The sequence below is a fragment of the Oncorhynchus tshawytscha genome, linkage group LG03, assembly GCF_018296145.1.
Source record: "Oncorhynchus tshawytscha isolate Ot180627B linkage group LG03, Otsh_v2.0, whole genome shotgun sequence".
NCBI lineage: Eukaryota > Metazoa > Chordata > Actinopteri > Salmoniformes > Salmonidae > Oncorhynchus > Oncorhynchus tshawytscha.
The window spans coordinates 23,774,873-23,800,253 of record NC_056431.1 but is presented as its reverse complement, the minus strand read 5'-3'; the positions used below and the strand labels follow the sequence as shown (position 1 = coordinate 23,800,253).

At 42.9% G+C, this 25,381-nt stretch overlaps 1 protein-coding gene across 2 annotated transcripts in view; it reads left to right on the top strand.

The window, feature by feature from the left end:
• rspo1 (R-spondin 1) overlaps window positions 1-24,099 on the top strand; it is a 30,178-nt gene extending 6,079 nt beyond the window's left edge. The window contains exons 2-6 of one of the 2 annotated variants that reach the window (XM_024414974.1): window positions 7,896-8,595; window positions 11,053-11,244; window positions 15,608-15,751; window positions 16,900-17,106; window positions 22,303-24,099. In XM_024414974.1, coding sequence (XP_024270742.1) covers window positions 8,496-8,595; window positions 11,053-11,244; window positions 15,608-15,751; window positions 16,900-17,106; window positions 22,303-22,568 — 909 coding nt within the window. In that variant the 5' untranslated portion in view covers window positions 7,896-8,495 and the 3' untranslated portion in view covers window positions 22,569-24,099. Of the gene's footprint in view, window positions 1-7,892; window positions 8,596-11,052; window positions 11,245-15,607; window positions 15,752-16,899; window positions 17,107-22,302 lie in introns of both variants that reach the window. The other variant, XM_024414973.1, reaches the window with a different exon arrangement.
• The last annotated feature ends 1,282 nt before the right edge of the window (window positions 24,100-25,381 follow it).

Below are 25,381 nucleotides of genomic sequence, written 5' to 3'. Positions count from 1 at the left end.
ATACTTTTACTCAAGTAGTATTTTACTGGATGATTTTCACTTTTACTTGAGTCATTTTCTATTAAGGTATCTTTACTTTTACTCAAGTATGACAATTGGGTACTTTTTCCACCACTACCTCCAGACGTGACGCTTGGCATTCAGCCCAAAGAGTTCAATCTTGGTTTCATCAGACCAGAGATTCTTGTTTCTCATGGTCTGAGAGTCTTTAGGTGCCTTTTGTCAAACTCCTAGCGGGCTGTCACGTGCCTTTTACTGAGGAGTGGCTTCATTCTGGCCACTCTACCATAAAGGCCTGATTGGTGGAGTGTTGCAGAGATGGTTGTCCTTCTGGAAGGTTCTCCCTTCTCCACTGAGTGACCATCGGGCTCTTGGTCACCTCCCTGACCAAGGCCCTTCTCACCCAATTGCTCAGTTTGGCCGGGCGGTGGTTCCAAGCTTCTTCCATTAAAAAATGATGGAGACCACTGTGTTCTTGGTGACCTTCAATGCTACAGAAATGTTTTGGTACCCTTCCCAAGATCTGTGCCTGGACACAATTCTGTCTCAGAGCTCTACGGACTATTCCTTCGACCTCATGGCTTGGTTTTTGCTCTGACATACACTGTCAACTGCGGGACCTTATATAGAGAGGTGTGTGCCTTTCCAAATCATGTCCAATCAATTGAATTTACCACAGGTGGACTCCAAGTTGTATAAACGTCTCAAGGATGATAAATGGAAACAGGATGCACCTGAGCTCAATTTCGAGTCTCATAGCAAAGTGTCTGAATACTAACGTAAGTAACGTATTTCTGTTTTTTGTTTTTAATACATTTGCTAATTCTTCTAAAAACCTGTTTCACTTTGTCATTATGGGGCATTGTGGATAGATTGCTGATGAAATTGTTTTTTAAATCAATTTTAGAATAACGCTGTAATGTAACAAAATGTTGATAAAGTCAAGGCGTCTGAATACTTTCCGAAGGCACTATATGTGTCTCTAATATGGCCATACATTTGACAGGAGGTTAGGAAGTTTCCACCTCATTTTGTGGGCAGTGTGCACATAGCCTGTCTTCTCTTGAATGCCAGGTCTGCCAATGGCAGCCTCTCTCAATAGCAAGGCTATGCTCACCGAGTCTGTACATAGTCAATGCTTTCCTCAATTTTGGGTCAGTCACAGTGGTCAGCTATTCTGCCACTTTGTACTCTCTGTTTAGGTCCAAATAGCATTCCAGTGTGCTTTGCTTTTTGGTCAATTCTTTATACTTTTTTTTATTTTTCATGGTTCGGTTGGGTCTAATTGTGTTGCTGTCCTGGGGCTCTGTGGGGTCTGTTTGTGTTTGTGAACAGTACCAGCTTGCTTAGGAGACACTTCTCTAGGCTCATCTCTCTGTAGGTGATGGCTTTGTTATGGAAGGTTTGGGAATCGCTTCCTTTTAGGTGGTTGTAGAATGTAACAGCTCTTTTCTGGATTTTGATAATTAGCGGGTATTGGCCTAATTCAAATGTTATGTTAGTTTTGATGGTGTGGTGTAGAAGGCCCTTCTTGCCTGGTGTTTCAGATCGTTCACATATTTGTGGAAGTTACCTGTGGTGCTAATGTTTAGATCAAGGTAAGTATATTTTTTTGTGTGTTCTAGGGCAACGTTGTCTAGATGGAATTTGTATTTGTTGTCCTGGTATGTGGACCTTTTTTGGAACACCATTATTTTTGTCTTACTGAGATTTACTGTCAGGGGCCAGGTCTAACAGAATCTGTGTAGAGGTTCTAGGTGATGCTGCGGCCCCCCTTGGTTGGGGACAGAAGCACCAGATCTTTAGCAAACAGTGGACTCTCTCTCTCGCTCTCTCTCTCTCTGTTTATGCTGGACTGTTGTCTCGAGGCAGCTGGCCATTGTGTTTGACTCCCCTACCATCGACCTGTGGGCGGGTTTGGCTAATGCGACTGGAGCTTACAGCTCGGAGGCAGAGATGGGAGTATAATAAAATAAAAGTAAATCAAACATTGATGTACTGTATGCCTGGGTGAAAGTGCACATAACCTCCCTGTTTCTTCGCTGCCTGCAGTTGTTGAACCAAATAATCTGGATCTGAATCCAAAGAAAAGAAAAAAGGCTCAGTTAAAAGCCCTTACACTGGAGCCAATCTCTCCATTCGGTGCCTATGTGGCAGGCACCACCTAGCAGTAATTTCATTATATTACAAAAATAGGAGGTGTGTTGGAGTCCATAAGTAGCACCAGAGCCGGCTCTGTAGGCTGCCACAGTTTTTAGGTGTTTCCCTGTGTCTGTGTGGAAGCAGAGGAAGGCAAGGCAGCTTGTGGGGTGGACAGGGCCTGAAATTTGGGAGTGGAATGAAACGCTTCTGTATACTCTTACTTTATTCAGTGCTTTTAGGACCCCAAAATGTACAGTGTTCTGGGAGTCACCATCAGAACATTGGTTTTGGCTAACCATAATAATCAGGACTATTTGAATGCACTTTTGGTCTCTTGAATGTCGTTGAATTAACTTAATTTAGAGTGTGGTACAGTGTCACTCCGTTACTGCTTTACTGAGCTCACATTTTCTTGTACTGCTCCTACCACATCAGCCAGTGAATTAGGCCTCTGAGATCTAAATTACGTTATTTTGACAGGTTCATCGGTAGGCTAGGTTTCTGACTCTGAGCTCTGTGTAGTGGCACTTTCTCAGTTTCGACAAATTCCCAGAGGGCGGGAGCTCCCTTTCACTGGAGCCTGCCTGATTTAATAATTGATTCATCAAAAGGACTTACAAAGCAGGGCAATTGAATCTCCTGACTATTTGATGAGGGAGTTCAGTTCCATTCAGATGACTGGAGCCGGCTGTGAAGAAGGGGACACAGTGCTTGTGTCTGTTTAATGGATGAGGGAACCGAGACAGAGCACATAGAAAACTGTCAAGAAATGGCACTGTGGCCCCAGAGTAGCTCAGTGAGATGTTCCTCATATCCAGAGGACAGGTCAGCTGTAAATGTGGAAGGATGACTCTCATGTTGTCATGTTGTGTGTTTTGTGTCCATCTTGCTCTTCATCTGTTTTACTGTCTTATCACTCTATGTAATTTCAACCATCTTTCGTCCTCATATCTCTCTCGCTCTCTCACACGCTGCACTCTCTCTCGTTATCTCTCTCTCCTCTCTAGCACCCCTTCTCTCTCTATCTGAGTATCAGTCGTCCGTTGCCACTTCTAGGCTTATCGCCACGCCGTAATATAAAGGTAGGATACGGATGGATGGGACAGAGTGTGCTTCATTGGCAGGTAGTAAAGCGTCGTAGGGCGGAGTGCGGTATGAAACATCTCTTAAATGACTCAGCCCTGGTCTGGACGTGTTGTTCTAGGTTGTTCATTCCCCTGGTCCAGGACATGTCCCCCTTGCTCTCCAAGCATCCCTCTCAATTAACAAACCTTATCGTTTTTGGCTCTTGACTGTAAATATAGGGGTAGGTGTTGAAGAAATGTCTCTAATATTCACCTCAAAAGGCAAATAAACCCGGGCAGCAGCAGAGGAGAAAGCTGGGGTGCAGGTGGGTGTTTTTGGAGATCATTTAAAAAATGTTTTAAATCCTTAAGCTGGTTAACTGAGATCTTTGACATGGCTTGGCAAGGCTAGTCTGCCTAAAGGAGTATTTAGGGTGTCAAACTGTTTGTCCGTATGTATGTGGACCACAGTATGCGCAATTGCCTTCATACTGTGTGCTGCTGTGGTGTGTTAGTGTGTGTGCCTGTTGTTGTTCTGTTTCAGCTTCTTTGCTGTGTGTGTGTTTGAAGTTTGACGTTTTATTAGTCGTATGTACAGGATACACATGGTATACGCCATCCAATGAAATCCTTACTTGCAGGTTCCTTCTCGAAAATGCAACAACAATAAGAACTAATAAAATATGAGAATATGAACATAAAGTAAATGGCTCAGTAGAATATAATACATATTTTAGCACAAGTATAATACAAGAGGGCACAATTTACAGTCCAATATTTGCACGTGTTTTGGGGAGCAAGTATTTAAATTGTGCAGTATATAGCAATCATAATAAGGGTCTGGTAGCAGCAGTTGTGATGTGTGTGTGTGTGTATAGCATGAATGTGTGTGTTTGTGTGTGTGTGTGTGTGTGTGTGTGACTTCTTCACATACTAACTCGCCGCAACAGAGGGACCCAGTCAGCGGCCCTTAATCTCAGAGACTCCCCTCGGAGAGACACTCTTATTCATCATGATGGACGAGACCCCTTAATTAAATACTGTCCCTGCTCACATTAATATTGTTTTACAATAGCAAGACATTTTTACACAAATGGGCTCACTAGGGAGGGGCTGTCTGGTCGATCTCAGCCACACTGGCTATCAATCTGGATTCATGTTCTGCCGTGTAGTTCAAATCAAATCCAATGTTATTTGTCACATACACGTGGTTAGCAGATGTTCATGCGAGTGTAGTGAAGTGCTTGTGCTTCTAGATCCGACCGTGCAGTAATATCTAACAAGTAATCTAACAATTTCACAACAACTACCTTATACACACAAGTGTAAAGGAATGAATAAGAATATGTACATAAAAATATATGAATGAGCGATGGCCGAACGACATAGGCAAGATGCAGTAGATGGTATAGCGTACAGTATATACATATGAGATAAGTAATGTAGGGTATGTAAACATTATATAAAGTGCCATTGTTTAAAGTGGCTAGTGATACATTTATTACATCCAATTTTTATTATTAAAGTGGCTCGCGATGAGTCAGTATGTTGTCAGCAGCCACTCAATGTGGCTGTTTAGCAGTCTGATGGCATTGAAATAGAAGCTGTTTTTCAGTCTCTCGGTCACAGCTTTGATGCACCTGTACTGACCTCGCCTTCTGGATGATAGCGGGGTGAACAGGCAGTGGCTCGGGTGGTTGTTGTCCTTGATGATCTTTTTCGCGTTCCTGTGACATCGGGTGGTGTAGGTGTCCTGGAGGGCAGGTAGTTTGCCCCCGGTGATGCGTTGTGCAGGTCTCACTACCCTCTGGAGAGCCTTACGGTTGTGGGCGGAGCAGTTGCCGTACCAGGCGGTGATACAGCCCGACAGGATGCTCTCGATTGTGCATCTGTAAAAGGAGTGTTTTTGGTGACAAGCCAAATTTCATCAGCCTCCTGAGGTTGAAGAGGTGCTGCTGCGCCTTCTTCACCACGCTGTCTGTGTGGGTGGACCATTTCAGTTGGTCTGTGATGTGTACGTCAAGGAACATAAAACTTTCCGCCTTCTCCACTACTGTCCCGTCAATGTGGTTAGGAGGCTCCTTTGTTTTGTTGACATTGAGTGTGAGGTTACTTTCCCGACACCACACTCCGAGGGCCCTCACCTCCTCCCTGTAGGCCGTCTCGTTGTTGGTAATCAAGCCTACCACTGTAGTGTCGTCTGCAAACTTGATGATTGAGTTGGAGGCGTGCCTGGGCACGCAGTCATGGGTGAGCAGGGAGTACAGGAAAGGGCTGAGAACGCACCCTTGTGGGGCCCCAGTGTTGAGGATCAGCGGGGTGGAGATGTTGTTTCCTACCCTCACCACCTGGGGGCGGCCCGTCAGGAAGTCCAGGACCCAGTTGCATTAATGCCACGTGGATGTATGGTTTGTCATTTTTCATTCCAGTCCTCCTTAGTTTATTAAGGCAGGGTAGCCTAGTGGTTAGAGCGTTGGGTTAGTAACTGGGAGGTTGCAAGTTCAAACCCCTGCGCTGACAAGGTACAAATCTGTCGTTCTGCCCCTGAACAGGCAGTTAACCCACTGTTCCTAGGCAGTCATTGAAAATAAGAATTTGACTTGCCTAGTTAAATAACGTTAAAATACATTTAAAAAAATGCAGAGTTCACTGGATTACACTCTGTGTTTTAATTTATCTGGATTCTTTGCACAGCCACTTGAGATTAGGGTCAGAATTGGAGGCTAAACTGCCTGGCGGGGTTGTGGCAGTAATGTAAGAAAAGCATGGTAAGATCTAGCTGGGATTCTTGCAGGTTTGATTCAAACTTTCTTTAGGGACACTATAGTGCGTGTTAGGGACATTATAGTGTATTGTAGGGATATTATAGGTCATTATAGAATGTTAAAGGGTGTCTGCACTTCCTGATTTGGCCTCGTTTTCGATTTGGTTCATTAAGAAATGCTAGCGGCCATGACTGAAGCTGGTTTTGTGGTGTGGATTGATGTGCATGTCTCGTGTTTGTTTGCAGGTGGGAAGAGATAGCTCAATTATTTTGACAATTAGCTTCAGTTGGCTGGTGTGAAACTGTGGCAAAATTGGCTTGACTTTGGATAGCCTATCTCTGAGGCTCTTTAGGGACCGTCAATAAATTACAATCAATTACACAATGTAAATGAGACAATATTTTCATGTTGCACACCTTTTTTGTTTTTTCATTAAATGCTTTCATTATTTGTATATGAATTTTTAAGTCATTGGAATTTGGAGCAATTGGATTTTTTACATTTTGTCCTATGTACACATTGTAATTGACCCTATTGTCCCTAACTAGCCCCATAGGGATATCCAAAGTCAACCATGCAGCTAGCTGCACTCCGAATTGATGATTGTGCTGCCAGCTGACGGCATGTGACTAGGATTGAAACAAATCCAACTTTAATTTCCATTGTGATGCAGTCACAGACACAAGTTTAAAAAACACACAAAAAAACTATATTTTGGTCGAGACTGACTATGACCAAAATGATCCTATTTACACTTTGTAGTACATTATGACAGTAGAATAAATGTTTGTGACTCATGTCTATGCCACATAGGCTGTTTTCTGAATGAGAAGTTGCTTTTTTAGGGGGCAGTTTTTTTAGGGGCTTTAAGAACTCACCCAAAATGTCTTTGTAGGCTTACTCTGTATGATTCACAAGCCACAATAAGTACAACAGCCAAATATGGCCCTGTTTGGCTGTTTCACCCTTGGGGTAGGAGACCCTGTTTGCACTGTTCCAGACAAGCTATGCCTTATGTTTTCTGTATATGCAAGAGCTGTAAATATAGCTTGACACTATCTGAGAAGATCTCTGCACCACTTGTTCATTCCAAGTGTTTGTAGAAGGACTATTATGTGTTTTTTCATTATTTTACTTTAAGAATGGAGCAAACATATTTTTCAAATCAACTCTCTTCTCCAAAGGCAACTGGAAGTGTAGCAAACGACCCAAAACTATTTGTGGTATTTTGTTTCATTGTGCCATAGCTGCTAATACTTTGAATGAATCTGCATCGATTTCAAAGTTTGGAAATGACTGCGGTCCATTTAAATCTGGAATGAAAGTGCATTATCTTATGCTTTGATTTCAGGTCAAAAGACAAATGGACGCTGATTGCCCTAAACAAGTATTTTACTTATCAGATATAATACTGTGTACTTTGGAAATGTTTCAATACATTTTCCCTCAAAGCAGTTTAAAGGACGGAGGAATCAAGTTACTGTTTTTGAATTCCAGTACTTATCATTGGTTCACTGTTGGTTGACATGGTTGGAATTGATATAATTTCCGTTCTTGTTACAAAACCTTGTATCTGTTTCAGTCTTGGCCAAGAGGTGGATTTTCTCTTGACATGCTAACTTAATGGCTTGGTGTTTTAGAGCTCATGTCTCATTATTTCTCTCTCCCCATCACACACACCCCTTCCCAACTCCCCTCTGTCTGTCTGTCTGTCTGTCTGTCTGTCTGTCTGTCTGTCTGTCTGTCTGTCTGTCTGTCTGTCTGTCTGTCTGTCTGTCTGTCTGTCTGTCTGTCTGTCTGTCTGTCTGTCTGTCTGTCTGTCTGTCTGTCTGTCTGTCTGTCTGTCTGTCTGTCTGTCTGTCTGTCTGTCTCTGTCTCTGTCTCTGTCTCTGTCTCTGTCTGTCTGTCTCTGTCTCTCTAGCAGGTCCTGGCACAGACAGATGCGTTGTCACATGTAGGAGTCTCCAGCTTTTTTTAGCAGCCCCACTCCTGTCCCTCCCCCCACGCCTCCTCAGAGCATCTTTAATAAGACACATGCTCCTGGGCTCGGGTGCTCATTCACACCAAACGCTCCTTGGCGATCCTCCAACAGGCTGCCTGCTCCCCTGCTAGCCCCGCCGAGTCTTCATGGGTTGAACCAACAGGAGTGCCACACTCTCCTCTCCTCCTTTTTCCACCTCTCCTCTCCTCTCATACTCCACGCAACGCTCCTCCATTACATCGTCAACCGACCCCCCCCCCACACCGTCATTATGGCTTGTGCCCCGGGCATGTTTGGATTTGCAGCCGCAGCAGCATAATCCTCCGCTGAAGGGAGTTGTGGACACAGCAGCCCTTAGAGAGAGAGAGAGACAGTGAGTGACAGAGAGAGACCCAGCGGACAGCAGCAGCGGAGGGAGGGAAGCAGCAGGGAGGAGCAGCAACAGCAGCAGAGTGATCCACCTGTCACAGAGTGGAAGGGGCCCCCCGCCTTATCCGTCTGCCTGCAGGGGGGACCCCGCTTGGCCGGTCAGCACCAGGGACTATGCAGCTGGGACTGGTGGCTCTGGCGATGGTCTTTCTCGGATCCATGGGTCACAGCGACAGCGGCCTCAAGCTCTCAAAGGGACAGAGGCAGAGACGGAGTGAGTTACCAAATCCTCAAATCCCTTCCCCTCTTTCACTCTCTCTCTTTCTCTGGTTTCCATGCAGCCACCGAGAGCCACAGTGGTACATTTCTTATAAACATTTAACGGCCGCAGTAAAGATTACATGTTGTTTATTTTTTCTTCCTCCTCATTATTTGTTTTGCCAAGATGGATTATGGTAGCCTCAGCTGTCTTTGAATGACCCTCTTTTCTTCCTCTTTTTATGATTTACGCCTCTCTTGATTTATGTTGAGCTTTTATGGGTATTAAGAATGTTTATAGTCGGGTTTTAGGCGGATTCACCCTGGGTTTTACGGCTAGAGCTTCAGCACCACAGTTGTCTCCATGTCTGCCTCTGAGGCACTGAGAGGAACAACTCTCGGACACTTCAGCTCATGGTTGTTGGACCATGTTCCATTGTTTGGTTTTCAAGCAGTTTTATAAACACTTTTCTGACCTCATGCACCCACAAATATAGAGCTTACTCTCAGCCTCAGTGTCTGCCCTCAGAGTGGGGTGAATCTCAGTGCAAGGCATTACCACTGGTTTTAATATAATGCCTTTTCCCTCAGAAGAGCTTTTAGAGGATACCAGCCTTTGCCCCCCCCACACACCCCCACCTCACAAAAACATCCAAGCAGTCAGGAGAGGTCAGAATTGTATTGAGCTTGGCGTCTGGTAAATAAAGCTTGGCTTCGGCATGGCTATAGATGTCCAGAGGAAAGGCATTATCAGATGTGTCTTGTTAGAATTGTCATGTCCTTTCAATTGCACAATAAATACCTATTTCTAATGAGCAAAGTGTGTTTTACTGTACCGTAAAATGCAAGATAGCAATGACCTACGAATCATGTGTCAATTATCATTTAAGAGGCTTATCCTTGGTGAACAGTGTTCCCCCTGAATTTTGAAGTGATTTTAAAAGGTTTCTTTTCCTGGTTATTTAAAATGTACTAGAAGACCCTCTATAGAGACTGAGACACAAAGTGAGATGGACATGGCAAGGAACCTTCAGTTGGTTTAACCCACAGACTATGTTACCCACTGCTGTTGGCTGGCAGGTAGATAATCATGTTGTTGATGTGTATGATTTAGTGTTATTCATGTTGTTGGAGTTAGGTCCAGGGAAACAGGTGCTCCAACTTTGCCATGCGCAACAAGCTTTATATGTTAGGACTGAAGCTGTTCATAGATTAGAAATTAGAAATGGACATATCTGCATTGAATTTACAGAACATATTTTCATCACATCATCTCTGTATGTTCTGTGCCGGTTTTTCCTGGTTCGACAACACCTCATCCAGAGGAGTAATACGGCTCTAGCACATGACCTCTAGCAGCAGGGTCAAAAACTGTCCCAACATACTGTCCGAAAACACCTTACACCCCCCACCTCTGGTTAACTATTGCACAGTGTGATTATTACTTTCTTATCATTATTAAAGTGTTAAGAATCTGGCTGTGTGACAGCTACTTTGGCTGCATCCCCATGCGAGGTCACCATGACTCAGCCATGGCGTAATTGATTTGCGGGGAGAACATTTTTAAAGCTTTTACCATCCCAACTTATCTCTGGGAGACAGGGATGGCAGATTGATTGCAGTGTGAGTGTGTATATATTTAGATGCTGATACCACATAGGCCTGTAAATCAACCCGGGATGACCGCCATTTTGGCACCAAATGGCCCCTAGAAACAGGATGTGCATATTGACACGCTTTCTGAGCAATCATTTAAATTACTGGCTGCAGCAGAGCAGAGTCTCCGAGTTCTAGCCTTTTTGGAAGATGAGGGAATAGGGATATGAAGATATGAAGTATGATCATGGGATTATATGTGGATGAGAGCCAAATGCAGATGGGCTGCTTTGAGACAGAGTTTTGTGGCTTAGTACAATTCTTAGATTGTTATATTCAGCTTCATGGGCGGATGGTTAAAACACCAAAAGACGTTCGGCTCTTGGGAAGAGACTTAACGCACTTGTGCGCATTTCCCTTTTTTGGCCGGCAAGCTCATGTAATTGGCGAGATCCCGATGGCTGAGTCACTTTTCGTTGACCCCAGGGGGGCCCCTGCTGTGTGATGTCATGGCATGATGTGGAATCGATCATCGCAGGATGTCAGTCCGAAACACTCGGACTTCTCCAACCAAAATCTGTTTAGGATCTCCGGCGAGCAGTTTCAAGTAAACAGTGAGAAAACTGTTCAAACAAAGATGTTTGGCATGGCCCCTGGTTAGATTATCTGCAACATGAACTACTGCCAGGTTTATGGCTATGTGGTGCAAAAATAGACAAGGGCCATGTCCTCACTGATATTGCCAGTGTTGAATGTAGTGTTTGTCTCCAACAGATAAATACTTATTCACTTTGTGGTAACTGGACCTTATATGCTGGTTTTTAATGACTCTTCTCTTTCTCCCTCTCTTTCTCTCTTTCCCCATATATTTCCACAGTTAGCACTGAGGGGCCACCATCTTGCTCAAATGGCTGTGAGCGATGTTCTGAATACAATGGCTGTATAAAATGTAAGCCCAAACTCTTCATTCTCCTGGAGCGCAACGACATCCGCCAGATAGGCGTGTGCCTCGCCTCGTGCCCACAGGGATACTTCGGCATGCGGACTCCCGATACCAACAGATGCATCCGTGAGTTTGGATTCTTGGACTTCATTGTTTGTTTTTTAAAATGCATTGTGTCCTAAATAGGGTGACACGTTTTTTGTGACTATGATGTGAACTGACCAGGAAAGCCCCAGTAAGAAGGTTTCCTATATTTGTATTGACATTTTTCGGTGTTGTACAAAAAAACCCACATCCAATGATGTTCAAGATATTCCCCAGTACAACATTCATATCATCACAATGTGTCACCATAATGGTAAACACACAATGGGCACTAATGTGGTCCAGTGGTAAGTGAGGTGTAATTTCCACTTTGAACTGCTGTGCCATGTGTGGAAGGAGCTGTCTTCACCACATGACCACAGCCACAGCAATGACATGCAACACAACAACACACTCATAAAGATCAGCAAATAGCATCTGTCAAGCTGGAGATGGGCCTTGAACTGCGACATGGCAGGAACATTATTGTTCTGTTGCAGTAATATTCAGACAGTTTAAAGTTAGACTCAGCGGTAGGACACAGATACAGAAAGTAAACAGCAAATTGGGTCAATTTCCACGACAACTAAGAGCGTTGAATCGGGATGCTCAACCTCCGCTATTTTTGTGAACAGCGTGAAAGTGAACCTGTGCATATGGGCAGATACTGTGTGTGACTGTGTGAGAGCGGAGTCCTGCATCTCACTCGTCTCAATATCTGTGCTGCTGCACGTGGTAACATCATTTTGCCGAGTCTACCTTTAAAGACCAACTGAATCAAAACAGGACCTTCTATTGTCAAAATTGACTACAAAGTGGAATCATAAAGTCAGTCTCGTCCAATACAGAGATTTGGAAGATGATTAAGGAAGAACATGTAAGTCATGGAATTAAGGTGTAATTCCCATGGTAAATTTGGTTTGACTTTGGATATCCCTATCAGTAAATTACACAATATACATGGGACAATATTTTAACATTTCAATAGCTCCAAATGTCAATGACTTAAAAACCCTTAAACTGTCTATAAATTGTAGAAATTCATATACAAATATTGAAAGCATTTAATGAGAACTAAAACATGAAAATATTTCCATTTACATTGTGTAATTTATTGATGATCCCTAACTTGCCCGTCAAACCTTTTTTTCAACGGTCGCACACCTGAAGCTAATTGGCCAAAGAAGTTGACTAGCACTAGCTAGCCTTGCCTAATTCCAGACACAAGACCTGGTTAGACTGTTTCAAGTTATCTAGAAGAGTGAGTGACTGTAACTGTGTACTGTTTTGGCAGAGTAAGTGTAGTAACGCTTCCCACATGCGAATACACACCCACATTATACCACACCCATAAGACAACTCTCATTTGGCTTCAGTCATGGCAGCTGCATTTCTTAATGAGCAAGCAAAAAAATGAGAACAAATAAGTAGGTCCAGCCCTCCTTTAAGGGGTGTGGGGTGAAGTAGGGTGGAATAGGTTTGGTATACATGTGTAATGTTTACATTACTCCTCCATGTTGGTTCTGGTGGCACAAACACCTTTTTTCCTGAACCAGGGGTGCCAAGGGCCCGGCTCGTGGTCTGTTTTCTCTTACTTGTGGGTGGAAAACAGGAATGGAAGAAACTCAAAACAAAAACATTTCTGATGCACTGCTGTTTGTCTGTTTTTTCAAGGATGTCTATGTTTTTTATATTTGTCTCGCGAGCCAGGGGTTCATGCCAGTTCACAGTCCATACCCGTTGTGTTTTAACATTTATGTATCAAAACATCCATGTTTTAAAGTAAATGTATATTTTCTGGACACAACTGAGTTATTCATTTTGCATGCTCCCTTGTGAATCATACAACTAAACTTGCCTCTCCAATGGTAAATTAGATCAACTTCTTATTTTTGAGGAAAGTGCGTATGATGATAGGCAATTAGAGCGCAAGGCAGCTTGTAGTCATTATATTTTGTTACAGGAAGAACACGCAGGCTGTTTGGTGTATGCAAGTTGTTGTTTTGTTAGATAGGTTGTTGCAACATCATTTAATACCAGATGTCTGTAATGTTTAGTTTTTTCTATTACAAACAAACTTCCTAAAAGCTGAACTCATGACGCAATACAAATATGGAAATGGTTCAGGGGTATTTCCCTTTAGTTTTTCGCCCTCAAGTCATAAGGTACATATCTTTGAAAACAGAATCATGTCACATTTGTCACCAAATGGAAGAAATCTGACTGAAAATGGGAGGGAATACCTTGACAAATAAGAAACACTCCTTTTAGTTTTCTGTTGCAAAACATTTTTTTTTTAAAAAGAACATTACCAAGATTTACTAGTAGTCTCGAAACAAACAGTAGTGTCTTGTGGTTCTCCAGTCAAAAGTTTGGACACACCTACTCATTCCAGGGTTTTCCTTTATTTGGACTATTTTCTACATTGTAGAATAATAGTGAAAACATCAAAACTATGAAAAAACACACATGCAATCATGTTGTAACCAAAAAAGGGTTAAACAATTCAGAATATATTTTATATTTGAGATTCTTCAAATTAGCCACCCTTTGCCTTGATGACAGCTTTGCACACTCTTGGCATTCTCTCAACCAGCTAAAGAAAAACCCTGGAATGAGTTGGTGTGTCCAAACTTTTGACTGGTACTGTACATACTGAGTTATAAGAAGCACTTATTGCTTTCTTTTAAACAGTGTTTCCCTACTCTTTAACCCTGGTATTTTATAGCTCTTACATTGAGAGGAAGGTTAGATAGCATACAGATTTACACAGCTCCTCCTGGACGAGTTGTAACTGTCCAGATGCCTTCGCAGCAGAGAAGCTTACTGTCAATCAGCAGGTTGGAATAAGGTTGGAATAAGGGGGGCTAGTATGTGTGATACTCCTCATACCAGTAACATGGACCGATATAGGGGCCTGTTCAATTAAACAAAGAGTTATTATCCCACATAGCGTTGTTTACACATGTGGCTACCTGAAATCACATTACAAGATACATAATGAGGATCAACCTGAACATATTGGCCTTTGCTTCAAGATATTTATTTGAAATAGCCTGTATTTCAATGTACATATATGTGAACATAAACACAGGGCCATAACCTCAGAGCATGTCTGTCTGCTAGATACTCAGGAAGACGGTTTTGGAAAAAAGTCCAATTTGGATAAAAACAACAAAAGTTCTGGCTCACTCTAATCCCCACATTTTTGTTCATGTTTTACTGTCACTTGAAATGAACTTAACCTCAGTCTTTATTGTTTCAATGTTGTCCACTGCATCCCGAAAGGCCGCTGAGCATGCTGGTTAGTCTCCTCAACCTCCTCCTCAAGCCTCTCCGTGGCTAACCTGCTGTTATTATCCAGTCAGCCGCTTCAATTTCGGACATATCGAAATCCCCAAGATGTCTTGTTAGCCACATGTATTTTACATTAGGGCTACATTTGTCAAAGTATTTGCTCCGTACATCAGTAACGTCAAATTTAGCTGTCAAGAGCTTAAAGTAATAATTGAGGTTAGGGCATTAAAATCCCAACGAGGATTCTTCCCTTTGGCTCGTTTCGAACTCCTGGCAAGACTCCAGCCGACTAGACATTCTTTATTTTAGTTGTTTATGGGAAAGGTGTCTAGTGTTTTCTGACTGGATACTCACCGATATTCCAACCCAGAGATGTAAGGATTACATCTGTGACCTTCGCTTAGCATGCCTCTGTCTCCACACTGGTTTTGGCAGAGAAAATGTTATTATTTCAGAATAAGATAATGATGGTCGTGAAATAAGGGGGCTAGGAGAAGGGTTGGGATGAGAAAGGGGGGCTCTCGGTAGTCCTCTAAGGTGTCTGTTTTTCATTCTCCCGCACCCATAATTACCCTCAATTTAAAGTAGTTGCTTGTTTGACTGGAGAAGCTGTGTTTTTAACGAGGCAAAGGTGCGTGGAAATCCGCTGACGTGCTCTCTACTCTTGGCCCGCACCCGGCCACCCGCTTTCCAAAAAATATAGCCGTGGTATGCATATGCTTTTAAGACATGGGTGTTATTCATGCAAAATCCCCCCGAAGAGTCTCTCCCCATTGTTTTATCACTAATAAATCTCTCATAGTAAATACAAATCAGGCTACATTCTTGTCCTCCCCCGAGGAGAAGAGGATCCCTTAGTGCAGTAGGAAGGCTTCACATTTTTTAAACATACTTTGCTGTTTTTGTATGGTAATACTGTATCATTCTGTATTAACGCGGAAGCTTGAAGCCAGAACAATGAACAGTGGTGTGTTATGCTGTCAGTTAATGCAAAGTGTACATGTATACTATGTTAACACAATGAATATGAACTAAACTAAGTGTGATTTGATTTTCCTCATTCTCTCCTCTCTTTGACTCATGTTTTTGTCTCCCCTTTTCCTTTCAGAATGTAAAATAGAGAATTGTGAGGAGTGTTTCAATCGAAATTTTTGCACAAAATGTAAGGAGGGCTTATATTCACACAGAGGGCGATGTTACCCCAGCTGCCCTGAAGGCCTCAGCACCACCAACGGGACCATGGAGTGCGTAGGTGAGTGACCTCTCACCTCTGACTTCTCTTCCTTTCACCCCCTGCCACAGCTTCACTCACAGCTGACACTGAACTGGATTATGAACAATGAGTTTAAGGGCACATAGCCTTTTGACACATTATCTTTTGATTAAGATAATATTACTGTAAGTCCCACACTACCCATACATTGAGTATTAAGCATATGAAGTTGAGGATGATGAGTTTTTGTGGTGAGAGTCTGTCACAAAGTCTTGAATGTTTCTCAGGTGTGGGCTGCATATTTGATCCCATAACATACCCAGTCCACCCTAACCCATCACACATGGTATACTAAATGCCCTTCAGCTATCAGCAGCCAAGTATGTTCTGCCTGTCGGATGAATATCGCCTGCCATATGAGAGTTCAGTTTGAGACTTCAGTGACGTGGAGAAGCTGTGTTCCGTTGAGCTCTCTTCCTCCTCTGTTCCTTTTTTCTTCTTTCTCTTTCTGCTGTTTCTCAATCACCAGCGAGCCAGCTGAACTTCGGAGGGAGGCCGGCAGGATCATTTTAATGATTTCTTTTGAAATGATTTCTGTCACAAGTAAGCAAATATCGCACTAATGGCATTAGTGCTAGCTGGCTGCTCCAGGCCACTTGACTTCTCAGAATGTCAACCCCCAGGTTGACATTCTGGCATTGCCCCTGCTCCCTTACCTTACAGAAAGTGCTCATTCCAGCCGCTCTTGTTATATATTCTCTAATTTCCTTGTTATTGTTTTTGGCAGTATCAAGTTTGCTTGCTTCACCCCCACCCACCCCCCAACCCTTAACAAATAAGTCAAAATATTTTCCCAGAAAAAGTTTGACATTTCCCCCACAATGGAAACCAGCTCTTGACAGATAGAGTCATGACTTAAGCTCAACATTATGTCACTAGCGGTAAAACAGTGGAGGTCTCTAGATAAACTGGACAGACTTGGTAAGATAGAGGCTTTGCACTTGACAAGGCTAAATGAGTGATGTCTGTTTGGGCTGGATAAGTTCCTCTGCCTTACTTTCTCACTGTGAACATGCAAGACCTTAAGACCTTAATGGGTTTCAATTTGGGCTTGTTGCATGTGTGTTCTATGTGTGTGCATCTAAAACTGTATTTAACTTCTGTCCTCTTTTATATCCCGTCTGTAGAATGTGAACTGGGCGAATGGAGCCCATGGGGTCCCTGTATGAAGAAGAACAAGACGTGTGGCTTTAAGAAAGGCACACAGACCAGAGTGCAAGAGCTTCTTCAGGCCCCCAGCCCTGACACGGTCTCTGCGTCATCCCCCCGGCCCTGTGCTCCACAGACTGAGAGACAGAAGTGCACAGTGCAGAAGGCACCATGTGGGAAAGGAGGTGAGCACTAACACAAAAAAAAGATGGAAAGATGAAACAAAAGAACAGTTCAACACAACTACAGAGTCATTAATATTGTGATCAGCATCTTTTCTGATGAAGTCATGAACTCCCTGTACTAAATAAGATTCTTTTTCTCTGCAATATTAGAAATGTCCAAGGCAATACACAACACCAAACCCCTGTATGACCATGACCTGGTACCTCAAAGGTGTTTGTTCAGTAAGGACACAGAGTCTCTGACTGAGAACCATGTAAACAAACATTCCAAAAGAACCAAACAGGCAAGACAGATGGGAGGGTGCCATGCAGTGCACTGCAGTGTTGGATGACGATAAGAGCTGGAGTTGGACTGTTTGTTTTGAAGCTCTGCGAGGCGCGAGTTTTACACAGTTCTTATCATTCATCTGCCGTCTTGTTTCAGAGCTGGCTAATTTTGCTAAGCTAGAAATCTGCCCGGTAACACTCAATTTGATAACAGCTTAATCATGCTGTAATTAGTACTACTCCGTTGTTGTTCTTTGGCCCATAACACATTTCTAGTTGTAGTTGGTATTATAAGATGGAGTTTATTCAAGTAGTTGAGAAACCAAAAGCCCTCTCCTTTGGTCAGTAAGTGTTTTTATTCGATATTTTTTTTGTATTTTACCTCCCTTTTTCTCCCCAATTTCGATCTTGTCTCATCACTGCAACTAACTCAATGGGCTCGGGAGAGCCGAAGTGGTCATGCGTCCTCTGAAACATGACCCGCCTAACCGCGCTCCTAAACACCCACCAGCTTAGCCCAGAAGCGAGCCTCACCAATGTGTCGGAGGAAACACCATTCAACTGGCGTTGGGGGTCAGCCTGCAGGAACACGGCCCGCCACAAGTAGTCACTAGAGCGTGATGAGACAAGTAAAGCTCCCCTGGCCAAACCCTTCCCCAACCCGGACGACGCTGGACTAATTGTGTGCCGTCCTGTGGGACTCCCAGCCACGGCCGGTTGTGGCACAGCCAGGGAAGGAACCTGGGTCTGTAGTGACGCCTCTAGCTCTGTAATGCAGTGCCTTAGACCGCTGTGCCACTTGGGAGGCCCGGTCAGTAGGTTTTAATGAACTCTGCCTTATAAAATAAAACGGACCAGTCAAACCTTTATTGAACAGCATGGCTGGGATACTTAGCTTTGTGATCGACCCAATAAAAAGGTAGAGAAAGGTTTGGAGTGGATTTGTTAATGTTGATTTGAAGTGAAAGGAGTTGTTTTGTATGGCTGACAACGGTGGGCCCATTTGGCCACAGTTTCTATCTCCTAATTTTCCCACTGTAATTCCTGGTTTTAATCCATGTGAATCTTTTATTTGGCAGCTAATTCATGTACATGTTGAATCAAAGTTGGAAGCTTCCATTTCTTTACAGGGACTTAGTGTGCAGTAAACAAGCAATATTCCCAAACTTTATGAGCGGGTGGTACGCTTATTGGATTTCAGGGCTGCTACTATTTTGAGTAACAGCTTTCAACGAATGTCAGTTTACCCATTGTAAAGAATCAATGAAGAATCATGTCAGTTATGAAATATGTAACAGATGGAGTACGTAAAAAATGCACACAGAAACAGCATTATACAACATTAGATGAAGAAATCCTTCGAGGGAGGATATATATACGAGCTCTTGCTTGTAATTCTTCAGGGAGGAGTGGACTTGCTTCACACTGGACAGGACCAGGACAGCACTGTTTGATAAATGAGAGGCAAATTTACACTGCATGACGCCTGCATCCTGGAAAGAATTTCCACCACGGATTGTGAAGAATAATTAACGGTGAAATATTATAAACTGACCCATAAATGTGTAGTGCCGAATGCCAAATTTCTAAACTTAGCGAGTGTTGTGAAAGGAGGGAAAATGAGGGAACGGGATGCTGTGTTGGAGCAACAGAGTGTAGTGTGTCAGGACTCAGGAGTCACCCGCATCTTGAAGGAGATTGAGATGTATGATGTGACACCATTTGTGAAATGTTGACAGTTTGACTTTGAGAGATGATAGCCATTAGCTTCAACGTATTTTCCTTATTCTGGTGTCAGAATACACCGTTGTGAAAATGAGTAAGGATCTCCTGTCAAGGCACATAACAAATACATTTTCTTCTCGTGTGAATGAACTCATAAGCGATGGTTATCATGACCTTGTCTAAGCCCTTTTTCATGTGCTTAAAAAAACTTGCCATGTGCTAAATTAGCGAGGCCGCGAATCCATCTGCAAGACTTGGCCGACGGGGCCGCTGTAAAAAAACACAGGGGGCAGTGCTTGTATAACACCAGTGATTTACTGGTCTGCAGATCTCACGCTTTGTGTCGATTTGGCCAAGCTCTCCCTTTTTCTTCCTGTAGCTTTTTACAAATGGGCCCACATGAAAACAGAATTTGCTAAATGCGTGATTGCCTTTGTCAGGCCACAGTTGTTTAGCTTGGATGGAGTGGAGCTGCAATCATGGCTGTCATAAATTGATGGAGTCCCCCTCGATCCATTAGCGGGCTTGTCAGGGGACTAATTAAGTCCTTACACAGTGAGAGAATCAGCCCAGGTCCTGCTGTGCACACTCAACAAATGGCCCTTACTGTAACTCCCCAGGTTCACTGACTAAAGCATATGACTCTAAACAGAAACAAATGTCTTCCAAATTCAAATGGTCTCCATTTTGTTTTCATTAGTGGGAGAAATTAATCCCCCAGAAATTGTTTATTTACTCAAGGCAGGCAACACATGCATACTTTACAAAGCTAGAAATCAAGTCTTGTCAACACTCCCCTAAGAAATGTGACACAGCCCCCAATGTCAGGAGCCAACTGGCCAATAGGGCCCTATAGTGACAGATGCTTTAATGACTTTGGCCCCTCGTGTCTCAAGAAAAGTTACATCAACTACTTCTAATTAGTGGACTACTGTATTGGGTCTGCCTCTGCCTGTTTTCTACCAAACAAAGGGAAAGATACTGCACACCTGTGCTCCTGCCAGGTCCTCGTTAAATAAATGATAGGAATGCTTATTGAAACTCATTTAGTTTCAGGGGTCTCTTTATTCAAAATATGCGCCATTAAATACGTAAATGTTTGCAGGTTTACTGCCAAATAGGTATTTTCATTGGTTTATACAGAGATACATGTCTATGGAGCAAATTTGAGTAATAACAAGGCTTTTTGTCTTTGCGTACTTTCAAATACACTCAAATAACAAAGAAATGATATAGAAAACAAGCTAAAAGGAGCACGTGGTGCAGAATGGAGGAAATAGACATAGGCCTATTACAACAGTTATATAATTAAGCAATAAGACACGAGGAGGTGTTGTATATGGCCAATATACCACAGCTAAGGGCTGTTCTTAGGCACGACGCATCACTGTGTGCCTGGACACAACCCTTAGCCATGGTATATTGGCCATATATCACAAACCCCCGACGTGCCTTACTGCTATTATAAACTGGTTGCCAGCGTAATTAGAGCAGTAAAAATAACTGTTTTGTCATACCCGTGGTATATGTTCTGATATACCATGGCTGTCAGCCAATCAGCATTCAGGGCTTGACGCATTGCGTTGTGCATAAGAACAGCCCTTAGCCATTGTACAGTATATTGGCCATATACCACACACCCATGTGCCTTATTGCTTAATTATTAACTGGGTGGTTCAATCCCTAATTGCTGATTGGCTGACAGCCATGGTATATCAGACCGTATACCACAGGTATGACAAAACATGTATTTTGACTGCTATAATTACGTTGATAACCAGTTTATAATAGCAATTAGGGTTTGTGGTATATCGCCAATATACCAAGGCTAAGGGCTGTAGACAGGGCACTCTGCGTTGCGTTGTGCATAAGAACTGCCCTTAGCCGTGGTATATAGGCTGTATAACACACCCCTTCCGGGCCTTATTGCTTAAATATTATATTATATTATTAAAGCAAATGAACAAGAATGCTCCATGAGCCTCCTGTTGTCAAACAGTTAGCCTTAGCGAATGCTCTCCAGCCCCCTTAGTGAGTGTTTTGAGTCTCTGTTTCTAGGGAACATGGAGACTCAACACACAAGTTCATAGCAAACATTCCTCAGCCTAACTTCCTAGTTTCCTCTCATCGTGGGAGCACTCATCAGCCGAGTATAAACAACCACTGTCTGACACCTGACACAAACATCCATTCCCGTTTATGTGCGTGAAAGGTTGTTCACACCCGCGCGAACACACGAGCAAGCCACACACACACGCACACACACAGACAGACACACACACACGCACACACGCTGTCATGAGAGCTCCGAAGTGTTAACCTCATTGTGGCTTAGTGGTGTAGTGGCATAGCCCAATTTACATCAACAACGTCAAGAGGATGTCAATGAGTGCTCGTATGTTGAACAATCTATAGCTGCATGTACAGGACATGAAGGACTCTTGCACTCCACTTCAACAGTGTTGATTTACTTTAATTCCTCTGTTTTATCCTTTCCTCAACTGTGTTTCCATCCCGAGTACCTGGAAAACTACTCTTAATGGATGTTTGTGTTTAGGGAGCAATTATGCACTTAAACTGTGTGACAGGTGGATGTCCAGACAACAGCCTACAGCGAGAGTGAGAGGAAGAGGAGGGGAAAGACGAGGATGCGGGGGGAGGTAGAGTGGAGAGGGAAGGCAGACGTTAAGAAAGGAGCTCACCTCGACCGGTTCCCAACTGTTTACATGAACTATTATGTTCCATCAGCCGTTGTCTCTGCGAGTGTTAAGACGTGTCCGGCTCGGAGTCACACTCCTCACAAAGGCTTGATTACTGTTTTCCGGCCTGTCATTATGGCACTGCTGTGTGTTTCCTGTCAGCCAAATGCAGCACTGTGTTGCATCATGGTGGCATTTATGAAAGGCTCTGGCTCCTGAGCTGCATGTCTGGGGCTTAGCGGCAATTAGCCAGTATTAAAAGGGCCTGTTAGGAAGCTAGAAACCGGGGTATCCACACAATGCCACTGAGAAACATGTTGTGAATATGGGCTAATGGGCTAATGTCAAGGTCTACCAAGCTAATTCGGACTCTACTGTACTTAAAACACACACCAAAGCCATCAAAGCCCTGTTTATAAAAGCTGAGCCCAACTACCCTGTTATTTTGGTGTCGTAGTCCGTGTAATAATGCATTTCAATCTGTTATTTTCCTCTCTCTATCCAGATGGGAATAAGAATAAGGGCGAGCGACGAGACCCGCAGAGAAGGCAAGACAAAGAAAACGTCCGAGGCCATGGCCACGAGGGCAAAGAGGGTGGCAAAGAGGGTGGCAAGAAGGGGGGCAAAGAGGGAGGAAAAGAAGGAAGCAGAGAGGGTGGCAAAGAGGGCGGGAAAGGAGGCAGAGAGGGTGGCAAGGGAGGCGGCAGGAGGAAAAAGGGCCAAAACCAGGCCACCACCACGCCCAGTCTTACCCCTAGCACTGTAGCCTAGGCTTTAGTCACGCTGGGACTTGGTGGGGACAAGGAGGGACAAAGAACTAGGCAACACCCACCTGCATTGGCCATTATTAAGAGACAGACAGTGGACTGAGGTGACAATATCAAACTGATGAAGAAAAGGATTAATGCTGCTATGCATTCTAGAAGATGCTGTAAGAGAACTGGAGGATTGCTGCAATACATAAGGAGCAGGACTTGGACTTATCAGACTTGGAGGGAAGAGGGGGAATGTGCACTGTGGAGGGTTCCACTGTAAGCCTTGCAGTAGGGTCAACATGTTTCATTTCACCGCTTCCAAGTTTATCTTAGAGTTGGCAGATGGAGATCCCAGTGGCTGAACAGTGGAAGACACTGAATATGAATATGAGCATTTCAAGATGAAGGCTTCACAATGATCAAGGATCTCTTCAGTCCATTAGAATCCCTGATGTGCTTTTCAAAATCTATTTTTCATTGTTGACTTGACTCATGTTTTGTGAACGGTAGCAAGTAGATATTTCTAAGGAGATGTTGTTGTAAGTGATATAAAGAAAATGAACAGTATTAAGATTCTTTATTTTAATTATATTTGTTGATGAAACAAAAGAAAGGCACTGGAACAAATGTGTGGTTTTGAAGGAAAACATATTTTAATTAATTTTTTGGTTTGAAGGGAATCCGCTCCAAAACAAACCAGCAACAATATAGAGAAAGTTTAGACGGCTTTAGTTCAAATCCTGATCTGGTGTTAGACAAAGGTTACCCACTTAATAGCTTAGTTCTTAATTTCAAGTAGAATAATGTTTTGGTATCTTCAGCATAAAAAGTTTAGATTTGAAAACTGGGTGCGTTGTGTATGTGTGTTGTGAGTGTATGTCTGTGTGTGTCTGTGTGTGCATTCTTGCCTGTCTGTATGTTTACAAAATTTCAACAAAATGTTTTTGTGAAGTAGTGGTCACACAAGCCTATGTATACTTGTGTGGGTGTGGGTATATTGTATGTGTTTCTGCACGTAACCTTAATGTGTGTGTGTGTACGTATCAATCTGGTAGAATGGGAAATTTGACATAGACGATGAGAGAGACCATTGTAAAGGCACAGTTATATATCAACGCATCAATATTTCCATAATCATATGGCTCTGGTTACATGTAAACCCTCTACAGCTGCTCAGTAATCATGTATGTTTGCAACAGGATCCGACATATCGGTGTTCTGTACTATATACACCTCGGTCAGTGGAAAGAATCATTGCATTATACAGCTACTTGTCAGCCTGATACGACAAGAGCGACGAAGGTTTTTGTACCATTTGACACTAATCTTTGAGCAACCGCTGTCACGTTTTGTTTAGCTTTCCCTGGGTCTATTTGCTTTACACCAAAAAAAAATAATATTAGCTTTGTGAGAAGGTATACGTTAAATATGCGTTCGTATTGTGGATAGTGGTACTGAAAATGTCAACATCAGTATATCATTGGTATATCTTATTACTTCTGTGAAAGCTTGAATAAAATGCAGATGCAGTAAACATGGCAGACACACTAAGCATGATCATTGTATATTTTACAGTAGTCAGTCTCTTCCTGTGCAATCAAATATTACTGTGGTCTTTCCATATCCATGTTTCCATTCCCTGTTTGTTCTCCCGTGGTCTCTCAATGGTTTTCACTTGTCACACGTACAGTAGTTGGCCTGTATATGATCTGTATTTGTGTACTATACCAGTAAGTATACAGTCACCATAATAATTGACACACATATTAAGACGGCCTTTCACAGGCTCTTTAAATGTATAATGACAGCACCTGAGGAACTCAACATTCGCGGCATATGTTTGTCATTGCTGTAGGAAGTGCACAAATCTCATGTGATGTCTCCATAAAAACTGAACCACAATGCACAAGCCCAAATTAAAATGACATAAATCTGACAACATTGCGCAGTCCCCTCAGTCAATCTCTCCAACCGCTCTATGATGTCTCTATTATAATGTTGATCTCATTCAGTGTCACAATAAGAGTAGAGCAACGTCAGGGATGGGCAACTGGCAGCCCACGGCCTGGGGATCGATTTCCCAAAATGTTTTAGGGGAAATCGAGTCGAGTCTCAATTTACTGTTGAGAGTTAGAATAGTAAAATACACAAGGTGCAATTCCAAAATGTGGTTGTGCATCAGCATTTTTTCTCTTGTTATGTCAGTCACTGACAGTCACTCAATTAGTCTATGTCAGCTAAAATGTTTTGGATTTGTAAGTTAGTCTAGACATCTAAACTTGTAATAATCATGGTGGAATTACCGATTGGGGGCCCCCACTGATTTTCTTAGTCACTTTCAATCAGATATATTAAGGATTGCAAACATTTCTCTCCACCGTATGGCAAAATGTGTACAATCGTAGGAAATTTGCTGTAAAATTGCACATTTTATCTCTCCGCCCCATGGCAAAATGAGTAGAATTGCATGAAATCGGTTGTAAAATTGCTAAATCTTTCCCACCTTATGGCTACATTTGTAGCATTGCAGCAAACTCACTTAAAAACTGCAACATTTTCTCTACGGCCCAGGCAAAATGTGTAGAATTGCAGGAAAAAAAGTTCCGCTGTCAAGAGGGAGATCCCTAACAACATTTTACTTCGGGCCCCCAAAAGGCTAGGGCCAGCTCTGACTGCATGTGTGGATTTTTTTTGTGGCCCCAAAGTTGCCCAAAACTGATATAATCATAATATAATCATAGTATAATCATGCTGGGCTGTGTTGGTGGTACATTCAGCGCTGGACCGTTAACATAGGATGTATAAAATGGCTGTGAATAGCCAAATGGA